Genomic DNA, 19,184 nt, shown 5'->3' on the forward strand with positions numbered 1-19,184 from the left:
TGTACAATTAGTATTTATTTAAGTTTCTTTTGTGCAAGAGTATTACAGAGAGTAACAATTTGTCATTGTCTTTCTTCTTAACAGTCACAGTCAGTGAATTCAACAAGGCTAACCAAACAAACACTCACTCACACACACACACACACATACACACACACACACACACACACACACACACACACACACACACACACACACACACACACACACACACACACACACACACACACACACACACCTCTAAAGCAAACTTCCCTCGCATCAAAGCAAATATTTAATATACAACCCACATGGAGAGCATATTGTTATGAGAGGAAAACTTTCACTCATATTTCATACTACATAAAGGTCACTATGAAAACAGATAGAAATAGCAAGTTAAAAGTTACATAAAAAATATAAAGCTAACATTTTGGTGTGGAATACTGTAAAAAAAAAAAAAAATAAGCTGAGTTAGGACGCTAGTTATTCAAATGCATCTCTAAAAAAACCTTTTTGCATTTTTGCAACATTACTGATTAACAACTGATAAAACAAACGTGAAAAATCTGCATTAAAAAAGCAATACTGACAGACTGATGAATTCCTATCTGCTCAGTGCTGAAAAACATTAGTCAGGACAGAGAATGAGCCTTTCCAAACAAACTGATGAGAAGACTTTTATACATTTAGTATCCAATCCAGTCCAGTTTGCTTATACAATGAAACTAAGTCACTATTCTCAAATGATATAGGCAGCATGCTCTTAATGACAGTTTTACCATTGGTAAGGTCTATATAAACTTATATATCCACTATTCCCAGTGAAGTGACTCTGTCATGGTGTTCTTATAGTGAAAACTGAATTAAACTACAATCCCATCATAGCTGTCCATTATACAAGACCGAAGAGAAGAAATCTTACACATATTCAAACACACATGTGAAACCTGTGTTCAGACTTGGTCGTCATGATTCAGATGCACTGATCGCTTTTGTCTTTTATGTTAGAGGATGGGTTCAGCAGAGTGTCTTAGGCCGCACTTTTGGAAAAAGCTGCATGTGAGAGAACAAGAAAGGACAAAATTACATTTAAAAACTGAGTAAAAATGACTGGAATGTATGAAAGACAAAAAAAAGTTGCTAAAGTTGACCAGACAAACAGCATTTTAAACATTGCAGTGGAAGACCAGCACATATTTTGTGTTTTAATTTCTTCTAGAAACATTGTAGAAAGACTTGTTTTGGAAAAAAAAATCATACTGTACTAGTTTAAACATGGTATCTGGTTTGTTACTAGTCCAAGGTTGTCTAATAGTTTTAAAGGTGCAGTAAGTGATTTATGATAAAAAAAATTGATATTTGAAATCAATACAAACAAACACACCCCTATCTTCATTGCTCTGCCCCCAAAATACAAGAACACACAATGCAAGAGTGGATGTCTCTTTATCATAGCTGAAGCAAAGCAAAATAATGCTTTGTGAAAAATAAATACAATAAGAGTACACAAGAGTATACGATAAGAGTTGTTGGTTAGCCTCCAGCAGCTCCAGACAAACAATGATACTCAAAACTGTCCTGTTACTATAGATAACATTACAAAAACAGCATCGGTTCTGTAAAACATGCTATGCTATGTTTGTAGCAGAAACAAAACATTTTTCTAATATTAACGCGGGTCCTAAAGCTCTAGCCTGATTATAACCCTTCTTTTTCTAGTGATATTCCTCTGACCTTTTCTCTTTTGTAATGTCTCTCAGTCATCTCTCTTTCTGCTGTATTTCTTCCAATCTCCCTCTTGCTTACTCTCTCTCCTCCCCCATTATCAGTGGACACACCCCTACTGCTGATTGGCTCTCTCTCCTCCCCCATCATCAGTAGACACGCCACCTACTGCTGATTGGCTCTCTCTCCTCCCCCATTATCAGTGGACACGCCCCTACTGTTGATTGGCTCACTCTCCTCCCCCATCATGAGTGGACACGCCCCTACTGCTGATTGGCTCACTCTCCTCCCCCATCATGAGTGGACACGCCCCTACTGCTGATTGGCTACCCACTTTCAACAGCGTTTCTCGGAAATCATTTACTGCACCTTTAAACGGCTGAAAAGTTGTAATTTTTACTTTTTGAGAATCACAAAGGGCATAAATTTTCCAACAAAATAATGGTACATGTACTTACTACAGTAATACCGGTAACAGTAAATTATGCAACTAAACCGAACATAGCAAACCCTAAATCAAACCTTAAACATAACCCTACAGTAAGTACAAATGTAGTAAATTAATATTACTCAGTAACTGCAAAGTAATTAACTGTAAAAACATCACCTTGAAAATAAAGTGTAAACAACATTTTCAAAGCCCCCTCCCCCATATTCTTCTCGTCTAAAATATAGCCATAAAACGTATGCAATACGTTTTTATTACCAGAAACTGGGATATATTACATTAAATTAATTAACCACATTTTAATTTTGTGATTCCAGAAGATAAAGGTTTCTGATTCACTGTTGTTTAAAAAAACATGTTTGTTTCAGGATTTTAATTAAGTTATCAAGTGTCTCCCCCTGAGTAGGCCTCAATCCCCTAGTTGAGAACCGTGTATTAGACCATTATTTTGTTGTGTAAATGAGCTCCTCTTACCCCAAAGTAGTTGTTTGGTACGAAGCCCTCTCTGCCACACAGTGAAGCCCACCACCAGGCCACCCCATCAGGCTTCTGCAGGATGGTCACCATGTCTCCTTCTCTGAAGCTGAGTTCATCAGGAGCCTGCGCAGGATATCCCCATAGAGCGTACACCACCCCACTGTTCTCTACGCCCATCGCTTCCTCCGCACCTAAACACACACACACACACACACACGTGAAACTGCGCATAATGGTGGCTGCAGCTCCTGATGGAGTTTTGGTTCCTTGCCACTGTTGCCTTGGCTTTTGACTTGCTTAGTTGCGGACATTTAATATTCAACAATATGATTGATCTGCATTACCTAAGGTGGACGAAGATGCAATTTTCTTCTAGAAACAAACTTTGCTGTATTATTTACATGTTATCACTGTGAAGCTGCTTTGATACAATCTGTATTGTAAAAAGCGCTATATAAATAAAGATGACTTGAAGCAAATTAAACTGTTGCATATATGACTGTGCTCAAACTAGTATTGGTGAGTTAATAAGGGTGTATTGCATGTCATCCCCACCCTACAGTTTATGAATTGCCTGACTTGTACTGACCGTTGTTTCCAACCCAAATGAGCAGATCGTACTAATAACTCAGGAATGCACAGCTCATTGCGACATGTAACACACATGCAGGGTTACGCCTGTAAAAACTTGTGTTGCGCCATTTAGTTTACCTCTGTACACAAGTAATGTGACACCACTGACACCATCCTCACCTCTCAGGAAGCCCTCACACTCATCGAAGCCCTGGGCGTACGGGTCACACTTCTGTGACGCTGTGGCCCCATCGCTGTCTGTTACGGCCATCACCGCCGCTCCGTTACGAACCAGAAACTCGCACAGTATACGCTCATTACAGGATGCAGCACAGTGGAGAGGCGTCCTGCCAATGAGATCAGAGTGAATATATAGTGTAAATGCATATAAAGACATAGGCACGTATACAGGTGGAACTCGAATATCGTGTAAAAGTTAATTTATTTCAGTATTCCAACTTAAAAGGTGAAACTAATATATTATATACTATAGACTCATTGTGTCCTATCTTGCACCCAGCGCAATTGACTTTGTACACCGGCGCATGAATCATTCCTATTCTGCACCCGCGCACAGCGGACTTTTCCCTCCACAGACGCACGTCGGGAAATTAGGGAATGAACTCGCGCTCCCAGGGGCGGTTCAGTGAAAACAATGTCACTTCTCTGTCTTTTACGGCCTGACGAGAACGACAGTCTCCTCGGCTGTGAACCGCTCCTGGCGTGCGCTGGCAAATCCGCCGTTATAATAGCAATCCGCCATGGAACAAGCACGCCGGCTCTTAAAGGGAATGTGAGAGGATGCTCTGATTGGTTTATTTCACGTTACGCCCAAACCACACCTATGAATAATGAAGCTACTTCAGACCAACACATTTTAGATTTGCGCCGGGCGCAAGAGTCATTTATCCCGCCGGTATAATAGCAACAGCGCCGGGATCCGCCCACAAAGTTACTTGCGTTTCAGATCGTTAAAATAGGGCCCATTACATGCAAAGTGAGATATTTCAAGCCTTTATTTGTTATAATTTTGATGATTATGGCTTACAATTTATGAATACCTTTTCACAATATTAAAATTTTGAATTTGGGGTTTTCATAAGCTGTATAACAAATAAATGCTTGAAATATCTCACTTTGTATGTAATGAGTCTATATAATATTAGTTTCACCTTTTAAGTTGAATTACAGAAATAAATGAACTTTTGCACGATATTCTCATTTTTCGAGTTCCACCTGTATATACACTTGTTAAACTGATCACTCACCATCCGTGACTGTCCGGAGCGCTAAGGTTCGCCCCTATCCGCACCAGGAACTCCACCACCTGTGAGTGTCCACCGCAGATGGCATTGTGAAGCGCTGTGATGCCTTCATCATTAGACTGGCTTGGGTCACTCATCTATACAGGGACACACAAGTGCACTTGTTATTTGCAAGTATTGACACTTTAATACTTGGAACAATTTATTTGTTTTTATGTAGATTTTATTTTTGAAGTATTTTTATTTATGCAAAATCGTTACATATATGTATAAAATATTTAATATAATTTATATCTCTGAAAAGTAGTCACTGTGAGATTTTCTTCAGATTTTAGTGCACGCATAGTAATAAGTTTTTCACTTCTAGTTCATTTTTACATTTCACTTCATATTTACATTCAAACTTAAATACATTAACTCTTTCTCCGCCAGCGATAAAAAAAAAAAGTTGCCAGTCACCGCCAGCATTTTTAAAAATTCTTCACAATTTTATGGCCCCCAGAAAAATTTTGCTGTATGAATATCTGAACAAGCAATAATATCAAAAGAAAGAACAGAGCCTGTGCTCCCCCCCCCCCCCCCCCCCCGTTTTATTCTAGCTTCATGCATTATTTTTTTATAGTTTCATAAAGACAAAAAGCTGAAAAACTATTTTTTCAAACATGACAACATGCATAAGCAATGCTTTTATGGCTTGTTTCTGCTCCTTTTTTGCCTGTGGTTTGATCTGGAGATTCTGTCTACTCTTTCAGAATTTGCATAATAGTGCTACCCACCATATAACAGTAAAAACATGGAAAGCCGATGGCGTCAATGGTACGGAAAGACTAGGACTGTCACAATATCAGACTTTCACTACATGATTATCATGGCCAAAATCAATATTCTTTTTTTGTGTCTGTTTTATGACGGGTGGAAACCAGAGTTAAGGTGCAATATTGTCACCTACCATGTTGGAGTGTTAACCATTTACTGGTGCTGGATTATTTACGATATTGTCACATGTGCTTATCAATTTTTTTTTAATATTAGCGTTATCTTATCGTCAATAACGGTATATTGCGACACCCATACTCAAGACCCTGTGTTCTGATCTATTTACAGGTGAAACTCGAAAATATAATATATACTAATATATTATATAATATAATATATTATATAGACTCATTACATGCAAAGTGAGATATTTCAAGCCTTTAGTTGTTATAATTTGGATGATTATGGCTTACAGCTTATGAAAACCCCAAATTCAAAATTAGAATATTGTGAAAAGGTTTTCATAAGCTGTAAGCTATAATCATCCAAATTATAACAACTAAAGGCTTGAAATATCTCACTTTGCATGTAATGAGTCTATATAATATATTAGTTCCACCTTTTAAGTTTAATTACTGAAATAAATACACGATATTCAAAACTTTTTCACGATATTCACATTTTTTGAGTTTCACCTGTGTTGTGCAGTCTGTTTTTTAGCATTTATTGTTGATATATATATATAAAACCCAGACTGAAAATAACCCTATGCAGTGCTGATGCAAGTTGCCAGCACCTGTCAGCAACCATACTTCGGGTACCAGCCGAATCCCAAAGCAGTGACACATACCTCCTGTGCAGCTCTCTGTACAGTTTCCAACTCTCCTACTAAAGACCCATCCAACATCAGAACCAGTGGACTCAAGTGAGCTCTACGGATGGAGGATTTATTGCCTTTGCTGCCCTTCCGTAAGATAGAGTGAACACGCGGAGTACCCTGTAAGAGCAGATTAAAATCAAATACCCTCTTAACTGTTACTGAGCAATATGTAATCTGTCTGCCTCTCACCTTCTGTTCAGGAGAGACCAGTATCTCTGTGATTGGTATTGGATTTATTGTCACAGCAGATTTGGGACTCTCTTCTCCATCTGAAGAGCTGGCGCTTTCAGCAACTGGTTCTTCCTTGATGCGGATGGTCTTCCTGCGAAACAGTTTATTCATCATCATCTTGTAAGAGTTGGGCTGGGAAATGGGCTGGTCATGCAGGGGCTGAGGAACTTCGGCTGAGCCGCGTCTCTTCAGGGCCCTGGGGAACTCGGCCCGAATGCGCATCACTTCGTCTAGGTCCGTGTCCATCTCTGACTGCGGGGCCACAACGGGCTGAAGACGTGTGGGACTGAGAGGACGAGGGGGCATCTCGAAATCCTCCACTTTAGCCTCTCCGTCTGGTTTCATGCTCAGCTCAGCATCAACATCTCCAGGGTGAAGTACTGTTTATAAGAAATCAACGAGCAAAAAAATAGCATTTTAAATTGCACATAAACGTGTCCATAATACATTTCAAAATTCCATACTTTTCCAGACTGAAATTTCCAAACCTCTCTGTAGATTTTTCATTGTCTTATGGGTATTTTTTTTTTAAATTGAGATTTATACATCATATGAAAGCTGAATAAATAAGCTTTCTATTGATGTATGGTTTGTTATGATAGGACAGTATTTGGCTGAGAAACAACTATTGAAAATCTGGAATCTGAGGGTTCAAAAAAATCGAAACATTGAGAAAATCTCCTTTAAAGTTGTGCATTTATGTTCACGATTGTGCTGCATTCACTCACAAAAATACATGTTTTAAATATTTAAGGTAGGAAATTTACTAAATATATTCATGAAACATGATCTTTACTTAATAATATCATAATGATTTTTGGCATAAAAGAAAAATCGATAATTTTGACCCATACAATGTATTGTTGGCTATTGCCACAAATATTCCCGTGCGACTTATGACTGGTTTTGTGATCCAGGGTCACAATATTTAACATAAATGGTTCATACAGCATTATTTTCATCATTATATTTGGTATATAGTATAGGCATCTGTAAATATTCTTCTTTTCTCTGGGTTTTTTCATTGATCACCAAACAATTGCCATGAAAACACCCTGCTTGTATGATACATTCTTAAGTCTTAATTTTATATTTTAGAAAACTGAATAGGGGCAATAGTCTGGAAACACTAACATTTTTCCTGAGTAGTTTCCTGGTCTAGATAAGTATGGAAAAAGAAAACAAATACAATTCCATAATTTTCTAAACTGTGTTGAAACCCTGAATAATAATAATAATAATAAACATTTAAAAATGTAGCTGCATGTGCCAAGTTGAAATGCAATCTTTGTATTGATTGTTTCAAAAGAAATTCTTCAATTGAATGACTAAATTTAATAACATCACATGACTACAAACGTCATGTTATGTAACCATCAAGTTAAAAGTAATAACACATTTTCTTGAATACACACATAAAAACACATAAGCGCTCCTACTTTTGTTGTATGCAAATACAATGACAATGAATGCTTTCAATTTAAATTCAATTTAATCAGTATTTTCAAAGGAAATGGATCTTTCAAGGAAAAAGTTTTTCCTATTCACAAATCAATTTACAGATATCAACTTTTTGGGAAGTTGCACAACATTACATTTTAAAATTAATCTTGCCTTGGTCATGCAATGGTCAAATTATCTGCTATTGTAATAGACTGCAGGGGGTCAACTTTATGATATCATTTCCTGTTTTATTTTATTTTTTTCTGTGATGGTTGAACCATATGATTTTGATTTAGCAGACAGTTTTTCTGTCATAATACATATTAAAATATATACTGTGTATACAGTGTGTATATGTATATATATATATACACACACAGGTGAAACTTGTGTAAATTTGAATATTGTGCAAAAGTGCATTTATTTCAGTAATTCAACTTAAAAGGTGAAACTAATATATTATATAGACTCATTACATGCAAAGTGAGATATTTCAAGACTTTATTTGTTATAATTTTGTTGATTATGGCTTACAGATTATGAAAACCCCAAATTCAAATTTAGAATATTGTGAAAAGGTTTTCATAAGCTGTAAGCCATAATCATCAAAATTATAATAAAATAAAGGCCTGAAATATCTCACTTTGCATGTAATGAGTCTGTATAATATATTAGTTTCACCTTTTAAGTTGAATTACTGAAATAAATTAACTTTTGCACCATATTAGAATTTTTCGAGTTTCACCTGTATATAATTAAACAAATTTTTAAATATTCAGTTTTAAAATAAATAATAATGAAAGACTCTGCTAAACTACATATGCGATTTTATTTCAAGAATTAATTTTAAACATTGTTTTAGTTTTTAATTGACTTGATGCCTTCAAAATCAATCAAAATCAAAATTAATTTTAATTCAGAAACTAAAAACATGCTCATGAAAGGTTTATTCAAGTCACTGTATGCATGAGCTGTGTTTTTGAATAAAAACGCATAGTGTGTGTCACGTCATTGAGTGCTCGTTGGCCCACTCATGCCATCTGGTAGCTCAGCTGGTACCTTCTCTATAGTAGGGAGGCTGTCTTTGGGCTTGCTGAGGTTGAGGCGACTGGTTTGGCCGCAGGTATTCTCGGGGCAGGGGAGGGTGTTGCTGGAAACCTGGCTGGGGCTCTGCCATTGGGCCAGGGATGTAGTTGTAGGAGCCCGGGTGTTGGATCTTCATGATGAAGGAAAGCGGGATGGATTTCTGCTGACGGACTTCAGAGCAGGGAGGGGGAACGGCGATCCGGTTAATGATCTGCTGAGAGCTGTACGCTGAGCTGGGGTTTGAGGGGAGGTCAGGTGGCACTGGGACACGAGCGTTTCTCGGGAGCGAGCTGTAAGATGGTGGGAGAGAATGGGAAGCGGTATCCTGAAGACAGAGAAGAAACTGTGAGAATTGGAGAACATAGAAAGTAGGGGTGTAACAATATTCGCCCAGTCCTGGCTCATTGGACCTCCTCATGTTTTATGTGTACACAACGAATACAGCGCCACATTTAATCGCAATAAGCTCAGTGTTTTGTTACTTATGATAATAAGCAAGGTGGAATCTTTCAAAATCGGTCTATTTGATCACTGAATTCAAACATTAAATGGCGTTTTGATACCGTTTGAAAGGCATCATAACTTGTGTAATCGCTCAATCAGTGTTTCAACAGCGGAAATACGTCAATAAAACGCTTAGTTTTTCCACATAGCTTTATTTACCTCAGGCAAGTCATTCAGTGTCCACAGCTTGTTGGTTTGCTAAAGAAATGAACTCTTTCACTAAATAAATGCAGTATATTAACCTATATATTATATTTGACTTAACCTGTTAATGATATCTTGATTATTTAATGTATGTTTAAAATATCGGTCACGAAAATGACAGCAACTGTGTAAATTATTATATTTCAATAATAAATTAGAGTAAAAACGTGTTAATGTAAAAACTGCCTTATGTGCAGTTTACATGTTTTCATACAATTTGTTATTTGAGTGTTGATTATTATTATTATTATTATATCTAAAAATAAATAGCAACTGAATTTAGGCTAAAAGTCTAGGCTCTGTTGTTAAGCTTTAATGTTATCGTAATGTAAAGTAAAGTAAGGGCTCCATATAGTTTACAGCATTAGTAGATATTTTTTTATCCTTGCGAAACATTTACTTTTAATTTAATGAATTTAAAGACAAGGACACAATTTGTTAATTAAAGCATTGTTTGAAAAAAAAGAAGCAATTTTAACTTTCTAAACCCCCCCACCCCACCGAAATGAACCGAACCGAGACGAGACGTCAAAACCGTGGGACGTACCGAACCGTCAGTAGAAAACTTTTTTTTTTTCTTTGCATTCTCAGTCAGTTACACTGTAGTATTATTATTATGTTGTTTTTGTTGTTGTTGTTGTTGTTTTACACTTATTTTATTTGTATATTTGTATCTGTAGGTAAATGCTTTGGCAATACAAATTTAAAATACTTGTCATGCCAATAGAGCTCACTCTACTCTTTTTTAATTGGAAAAATGTAAAATTCAAAGGACAGCAAGGACAGGAGCTTGTAAGAGAATGAGATGATGTCATGGTAATGTTGCATGTTTCATAGGAATTGTCTAAACTTGTTTCTAATACCTGGAAATCCAAAGGCATAATTACATACAGGTGAAACTCGAAAAATTTGAATATGGTGCAAAAGTTAATTTTACTTTTCAGTAAAAGTAAAAAGGTGAAATTAATATAATATATAGACTCATTACATGCAAAGTGAGATATTTCAAGCCTTTATTTGTTATAATTTTGATGATTATGGCTTACAGCTTATGAACACCTTTTCACAATATTCTAAATTTGAATTTGGGGTTTTCATAAACTCTAAGCCATAATCATCAAAATTATAACAAATAAAGGCTTGAAATATCTCACTTTGCATGTAATGAGTCTATATAATATAATAGTTTCACCTTTTAAGATGAATTACTGAAATAAATGAACTTTTGCACCATATTCAAATTTTTCGAGTTTCATCTGTATAAACTTTTTTTTCATTGGTTGTTATAGAGTATTGACAAGTTACAGTATCGTTGTTAACCTATTGGCAAAAAGCAACCATAAAAAAGCATTATGTGGGAGAGAAAAAGAGAAAATGTCAACGGGTTTCAGTTGATCCAGATAATCCACATTATTTAACAATGACATTTACACTGTAATAATGCCCTGGGCAAAATTAAGACTGACACCAACAACCCCTTTCACACACACGCACACCTTCTTGGCGGAAGGAGGACCATCCAGGTTCGATTCTTTCCAGTTGCTGTTGGGTACAGCTGGTCTGGTCCACTCATTCTCTACAACACAGAGGAAAACACATCATTAATGAAGAATTAACATTGAGAGAGCGACTGGACTACAGAAGATGATATATGCTTCCCTCTTCTGCATGATGTTGCCTCTTGGTAACACACCCATTTTCATTACTTTGCAAGCACGTTATATAGCGATACAACGCTTTGAATGAATGCTACAATGCTAAAATGCTTAAAGAAACACGCCGACTTTTTTGGACTTTAGCTTATTCCCCGTATCCCCCAGAGTTACTTAAGTCCATACATACCCTTTTCATCTCCGTGCGTGACGTAACTCTGTCTGACGCACACACTGCTAGCCTAGCTTAGCACAAAGACTGGAGGTAAATGGCTCCAGCTAGCATACTGCTCCCAATAAGTGACAAAATATGAGACACAGCCATATTCTAACCGTATACATACAGGGAACTATATTCTCAGAAGGCGAAGCGCTGCTACTTCTGCGGAGTGATTAGCACAACAACATTTTGAGCGAACTCTCGTCTCCTCACCACGGGGCTTCTCAGGCGCTGCGAGCAAATCACTCCGCAGAAGTAGCAGCGCTTCGCCTTCTGAGAATATAGTTCCCTGTATGTATATGGTTAGAAGATGGCTGTGTCTCATGTGACCTTGTTATTTGTACACGCTGTGATGTTGGCGTTATTTTGTCACTTATTGGGAGCAGTATGCTAGCTGGAGCCTTTTACCTCCAGTCTTTGTGCTAAGCTAGGCTAGCGGTGGGTGCGTCAGACGGAGTTACGGCACGCACGGAGATGAAAAGGGTATGTATGGACTTATCTAACTCTGGGGGATACGGGGAATAAGCTAAAGTCCCAAAAAGTCTGCTTGTTCCTTTAATAATGAAGGTATGACTTTGAATAAACCAATAAAAAGACTTTGTTTGTCATAATATATTTCTTGGATTTTAAAACTTTAAATATTGTGTAAAGGACTATATTTATTGTATATTATTATTAATATTGTATACTTTAAGAGCACTTAAAGTCATAAATTATTTGTATATTATGAATAGTTAAATGTGTTTGTTACACAGAAGCAATATTATGTGACTGGAATTGATATAGATTGTATTATATTTATTTAGATTTTCTTCACATTTTAAGTTATTTACTTTTTCAGTATTCACTTAACATTTATGTAAAATTAAAAAAAAAAAAAAAATAAGAATTGTCTCATGTAGCAGTCAATGTAAAGTCTGTTATAGTTTAATAAAATAGTTTAATATGATTTAATATTCTGAAATAAGTACAAAACAGGCACTCAATTTCAATGAAAATATCTGAATGAACAAAAACAGGTCTTTGATTATTAATTTATGTTAATTGTTGCACAATGTTGCCTCCAGGTTTACTACTGAGCAATGCAATTTATGAAAGAAAAGCGAGTTACATTACTTGTATATTCTGTTTAATTGTGCAACAGAACTTACGATCATATGTGTGGTGAGGCTTTCTCTCGTGCACATCCAGGTCTGTCTCGTTCCAGGGCTTCTTCTGCCTCTGCATTCCCTCTTCTGGAAGGAGATGGAAGAAAGAACCGATGAGGGAACAAACAATAAACCAAAAAAAGCAAACAGACAACTTTACCACCAACCAAAGACCTTTGGTGCCCACTGTACAAGAATCATTATGGGTTTGCCTAAAGAAAAATCTAAAGAACCTTTTTCCACTATAAATAACCTTTTTTGTGCAACTGACCCTTCGCAGGGAGCTTGATTGACAGGTGATCTGACCAATCATACTCCGCCATCCGCCATTTTGTCCGACAAAGCAGTCAAGAGAGTTAGTAGATTAACATGGGGGAGGATTTGAACTTGAAAAATGGAGTATACTGATGAATTTCCGCGGTTAAAACAACATTCCTTCTGATGTTCATTCATGTTTATTTGATGCTATAAATGAACTAGAAGGAAGAGATGATCGGTTCACGAGCGGCTTTAACTGAGGCGACACAGCGATCTGTCAGACACATTAAAGAGCCACACAACAGTATTTATTGTTTAAATTTCTTTTAAAAAATTACCAATTTTGAAAGGTGAGAATTTGTTTCATATCAAAAGTAAGCTGGTCTGTCCTGTCTGTCAGCGTGTTGTCAGTCTCCTCTCTGCTCCGATGTATTTTTCACTGCGTGAGAACATGGTGTGTGGCGTGAGAGCGGCGTAGCTTGTTGGACATAGCAACAGTAACTAAGGGGGGCGGGTCTTTGCGAACGGTCAATTGAAAGGTTCTATAGACGTTAAAGATTCTTCATGGAACTGCAAATGGAAATAAAGAACCTTTTTTTAACCCTTTGATGCACAAGCAATGCAAACCTCTTCTAATGCACAACATGGGTCTAAAATTACCTGTATTCATTTCCTATGTTATTTAAAGGAACCGTTTGTAAGAAATGTATTTCAATAAATCATAAAATGGCCCTGATATGTCAGTAGACATTAAGAAATCATGTTCATTTCAAATACTTATATCGCTGACAACAGTAGTCCGGCCAGGATATTGTAATTTAAAAGTGAAGTTGCAGCCCTCAACTGATGTTGATCTTGTCATCTTGTGTTTTGGCCTGATCTATCTACCAATCACGAAGTCAGAAGTGTTTCGGCATCCGGGTTGCCAGCTCTGCTCTAGTCTTGCCATTGGAAGCTCCTTGTAGAAGTCGACGTTCCTGCTGGATCCTGCAGCCTATCTGGCAACCTCGAGTCAGGGGGGAGAGGGAGGGGATACACCGCTCTACAGTCATTTGAAAGTGATTGCAGTACCAGTTTTGGCCACAATCTTACATACGGTTCCTTTAATGCATCTTTTGAAAATAATTTATTTTTTAAGAGTGTTTATTTACATGCATTTAATACACTTAAAATCCCCAAATACCTGATCTGAATGGCTGGAAGTTGCGTGGAAGCGTACTGGCTGATGGTTGATTAAAAGGCTGAGGGGAAGGAGCTCGGTCCTGCCTTTGTGACCTGTTCATCGAAGACTTGGGGCTAGATGAGGGCTGAAGCAAGCTGCGAGATGTCATACTGTCGTATGTGGGGCTGGGTACGGGCGACAGTTCCACATAGCTCAGCGATCCTCTCGTGCTTCGTTCTTGAGACCTCTGCGGCATTCGTCTCAATGTATTTGGAGACATATTAGGGGGCATCTTTTGGTCGGCGGGATATCGTGAATCTGAGTCTTTACGTGTCATGAAAGGGGCGTGCTGCTGGGTTAAAGGACTGGGAGATGAAGGCATAAACTTCATGCTGTCCAGGCCAGGTGATGGAGATCGAATTGCGAGGGCAGGAGGAAGGTCCAGGTTGGATTCTTTCCTGTTGATGGTGAAGTCTGAGCTCTGGGAAACGGGATAGCTTGTCCTGATGTTCTCAGATCCATTCTTGTTTGCGCTGTACAAACCGCTGTTGCCATTGCTGCCGCCCTGGGGTTTGGCGCTGGAACTCTACAATAAAAAGATCAAGGAAAATATCATGATAGAACAATATTTAGCCACATATGCATCATCTCAAACTGTGGAATGTAGATAGTAACTCAATAAAGTTCTGGGATGACCATGTCAGTCTTTTTTAAATTAAAAAGCCTTTATTATTTCATGGCTACACACAATACTGGATATTATGGAAGCTTGTTTCCGCCACAGACTGAAAAATCAAAAAGGTTATTGCGAAAGGTTATTTTTATCTCACAATTCTGCGACTTTTTTCTAGTCAGAATTACGTGATATAAACTAAAGTCACAATTGTGTGTTATAAAGTCAGATTTGTGTGATATAAAGTCACAATTGCGTGTTATAAAGTCACAATTGTGTGTTATAAAGTCAGAATTATGAGAGATAAACTCGCAATTGCGAGAAATTAAATTGAAATTCAGATTTTTTTCTCAGAATTGCATGTTTATATCTCACAATTATGACTTTATAATACGCAATTGGGATATATAAAGTAAAAATTGCATGATATAAAGTTGCAATTGCATGTTATGAAGTCAGAATTGTGAGATATAAACTATTTTGAGGTTAAAAAAAAAGTCAGTCTTTTTTTTCCTTAGAATTGGACTTTATAACTCGCAATTGCGAGTTTATATCTCAAAATTCTTAGAAAATTATAGGAGATATAAACTCGCAATTATGTGTTAGAAAGTCAGAATAGTGTGATATAAAGTCGCAATTGCAAGAAAAAACTTTCTTAACAACTTTAAAAACTTAAAACTTAAAAACGTTATATTTTAACGCAATTGCGACTTTATTTAACGGATTTCTAACTTTATATCTCATAATTCTGAGAAATAAAGTCGGAATTGCGAGATGTAAACTCTCAATTGTGAGATAAAAAGTCGCAATTATCTTTTAAAATGTTTTATTCTGTGGCGGAAACAAGCTTCCATAGGATATTATATTTATAAATCCAAAAAGTCTCTTTGTTTGTAGAGAGAAACTATTGACGTTTTTTTTTTTTTTAGCTATGGGATTTAATTATATTATATAAAGATAATAATTCATGATAATTATGATTAGTTTGCTGTTTAAAAACACACAAAAAAATCAGCATATTATTTTTCATATTTCTGAAGAATCACATGAAACTGTAAGCCACATGAAATTATGGCTCACAGCTTATGAAAACCCCAAATTCAAAATTAGAATATTGTGAAAAGGTTTTCATAAGCTGTAAGCCATAATCATCAAAATGATAACAAATAAAGGCTTGAAATATCTCACTTTGCATGTAAAGAGTCTATATAATATATTAGTTTCACATTTTAAGTTGAATTACTGAAATAAATGAACTTTTGCACGATATTCAAATTTTTCGAGTTTCACCTGTATTTGGTTGCTATTGTTTTTATTATATTTTGTAGTGGTTTTGCATTTAAATAGTTCTGCTGTGTGAAATAAAATATATATTTCAACAAGTAAAAATATATTTGTCTACTGATTAACATGAAGCTATAAACTGCGTGAATAATGGTTGTATTATGTGTATCACTGCAGGACATTGTTGTCACAGCTTGAAATGCCAACTACTAAAATAAGATAGAGAAAGGCCTTGACAATAGTAAAGCAGCTCAGTCTTGAGTCAGCTCTGTACCTGTGCAGTCGTGGTTTGCGCAACAGGAGTTGCTTCTGACAAGAGAGAGCTGAACTCCCGTGACAGCTCGTCCGCTGTGGCCAAAGTTGCGTTCAGTTCATCGTTCATGGACTGAACTACAACATACACACACAAACATTGAGTAAATATACAATATATACAAAGTGATCAGACAAAGGACAGGAAACGTGATGAAACAAGCCACTCCAGAACTATGTACAGTAGCAGCTTATTTGCCATTTTGTAGACAAAATCCTAGCATGCTTAGACATGTAACCATATTATTATAACGGCTGCATCATGACCGGTCCCACATAACTGCTTGTGTACTGCAATACTCACACATGAAGTTGCTGCCATAGCTGCCCTGGGAGTTCATGATGTTTGTGTTTCTGTAGACGTGACCTCCAATTCATTCAACACACCGCCTGAGTGCAGAAAAGAAGACCAGATCAAGCTTTCATTGTCCATCATAATCTCTAACATCCAATCTTTAGGAAGAGCATGCTTTCTGACTCAAAACGCAAATATTATAAATCTTGTTCTCCATTCTATTATCTATTTATTTGATGAAGCATTTTTATTTTATTTTGTTTCTTCTTTACCTTTACCAGATGTGTACTGTGCACATCGTGATGGTTTTGAATTGCTTGAAATTTGATTGGAATCACTTCAAAAAAGGAAAATACAGTGCAACGCAAATCTGTCATATAGACTACATGCAATTATAATGAGAACATTTGCTTTTAATGGTAAAGCTTTTGTTTTTGTAATCAGGCACTCAAAAATAATATAAAAATTTGGATGTAGATGTATCGGCCAATATATCGGTTATCGCCTTTCAAAAAAAAAAGGAATTATCGGTTATCAGTATCGGCCAAAATCGGTGCATCCCTACTTTTAAAGCTACACTGTGTAATTTTTTAAGTTCTTAGCAAAAAGCACTTTGTTCTTTCAAAATTATACATGCTCATTAATGTATAATTACCTCTACCAACTAATCAAGTATTCTCGCAAACGTAAATCTGCCATTTATAATACATACGGGTGAGCAGCTCGAATGGCGGAAGCCATGTTGCGCCTCCATCTTGAAAATACATTAGCCAAAGAGGGACACACCTGGAAATTCAAGCTTCTCTTTTCACGTTTTTTACACTCAGTAGCACCGTGACGAATGCGAGCGGGAGATTACTCGCGACTGCCGGCAGATTTGAAATAATACTCTTCTTCTTCTTTTTTGTTTTTGTTTTTAACGGCGGTTGGCAACCAGCTTTTGGTGCATTACCGCCACCTTCTGCTCCGGAGTGTGAATCAGACAATAGGCTTACAATCTAGTTTTCACATAAAAATAAAAAAAATAAAATAATAATCTTATAACACACACACACACACATTAATTCATTACCAAACACTCTTTCCCATATCTCTGTTTATCCTTATATTCTATTAAACAAACCAGTTTCCCTTAAGAAAGTTAACAATATCCTAACTTGTGCTCTGTCACCTATGCTCAACAATCCTTTTAATGTTAATTCCTGCAACCCTAATTCCCTCAAATGATTTATTATTATCACTCTCTGTACCTCATACCTCCTACATCTTATTTGAAATAATACGGCAACCGTAGGAGTTAAAACGCCCTCGGAATGGGAGGGGCTAGAAAGTAATATTCAGTTAGTCATATACATTTTCATCGCTAGATGGGTGTAAATCCTACACAGTGTAGCTTTAAAGTCCTTCCTTCTATGTTTAACCACATAAACAACTTGAACTACCAGTCTGTAACTATACAAGCTATATTTTCAACATAACATCTTTTAAGCAGTCCTACAGTGTTACTAATTCATTTTTAATAGTAAAAATATAGTCCTCCAAATAATATAATCAGAAAAAAATGGTGCAATAATTAGATACTTCAAAATCTTGGGGTCAGTACGATATTTTTTCATCAAGTTTGCATTAAATTGATCAAAAGTGACAGAAATTACTTTTACATTGTAACAAAATATTTCTATTTCTACGGTGTCACGGTGCAGCACTGGTGCTTTACTGATTTATTTTACAATCATTATGTTTTTTTGTTTGTTTTTTCGGTTTATGGTTGCTGTTCTTGTGTATATTGTATGTAATTCTGCTATTATTTTATTTTCTCCTTTCCTTTATTTTGAATTCATGCATAATGCTGTTGGAACATAATTTGCATCATATGACAGAGATATAATTGTATCTCCTTTTTATTATTTCTTAACTTTAACCTTGTTCTGTCTCTGTCCTGAGAGGGAATTATTATACTTACTAAGGACTATAAATACATAAATGTGATATTTCAATGGTATCTGTAATTGTGTGATGTATTTTGTTTATGTGGAGAAAATCAAAATAAAGTGAGAAAAAAATATTAAGCACCACAGCTGATTATGATAAGAAATGTTTCTTGAGCAGCAAATCATCACATTATAATGATTTCTGAAGGATCATGTGACACTAAAGAGTAATGATGCTGAAAATAGTCAAATTACATTTTACTATGAAAACAGAAAACAATTACTTTGAATTTGAATGATATTTAAACATTAAAATGTAAACAATATTGCGGTTTTAACTGTAGTTTTGATAAAATAAATGCAGACTTCGTGAGCACAAAAAAAAAAATCTTACCGACCCAAACTTTTAAACAGTAGTGTGTGTGTGTGTGTGTGTGTGTGTGTTAGGGGTGGGCGGACTAATTTTATGTCACGGTAACAATATATTTCACGATATAGTTATTTATATATGTAGTTATTCTGGAAAAATCAACAAAAAGGGCTATGTATAATAAATAAACCCAAATACTTGCAAATACAAATGAAAAGTAGGCCTGCTTCACCTTGTTTGATTTTTTTTTTTTTTTTTTTGGTCAATTATTTCTTTGGTAAACTATTATGATAGCTAAATATAGT

General features: G+C 36.2%; 1 protein-coding gene across 1 annotated transcript in view; it reads right to left on the bottom strand.

The window, feature by feature from the left end:
- ppp1r13l (protein phosphatase 1, regulatory subunit 13 like) overlaps window positions 1–19,184 on the bottom strand; it is a 31,922-nt gene continuing 12,738 nt past the window's right edge. The window contains exons 2-13 of the mRNA XM_079621604.1: window positions 16,588–16,673; window positions 16,246–16,361; window positions 14,036–14,600; window positions 12,598–12,681; window positions 11,071–11,150; window positions 8,840–9,191; window positions 6,296–6,717; window positions 6,077–6,223; window positions 4,474–4,607; window positions 3,386–3,552; window positions 2,630–2,823; window positions 1–1,035 (exon numbers count right to left, since the gene is read on the bottom strand). Of these exons, the coding sequence (XP_079477730.1) occupies window positions 1,000–1,035; window positions 2,630–2,823; window positions 3,386–3,552; window positions 4,474–4,607; window positions 6,077–6,223; window positions 6,296–6,717; window positions 8,840–9,191; window positions 11,071–11,150; window positions 12,598–12,681; window positions 14,036–14,600; window positions 16,246–16,361; window positions 16,588–16,624 (2,334 nt within the window). The 5' untranslated portion in view covers window positions 16,625–16,673 and the 3' untranslated portion in view covers window positions 1–999. The remainder of the gene's footprint in view (window positions 1,036–2,629; window positions 2,824–3,385; window positions 3,553–4,473; window positions 4,608–6,076; window positions 6,224–6,295; window positions 6,718–8,839; window positions 9,192–11,070; window positions 11,151–12,597; window positions 12,682–14,035; window positions 14,601–16,245; window positions 16,362–16,587; window positions 16,674–19,184) is intronic.

Source organism: Phoxinus phoxinus, assembly GCF_949152265.1.
Source record: "Phoxinus phoxinus genome assembly, chromosome: 8".
Lineage (NCBI taxonomy): Eukaryota > Metazoa > Chordata > Actinopteri > Cypriniformes > Leuciscidae > Phoxinus > Phoxinus phoxinus.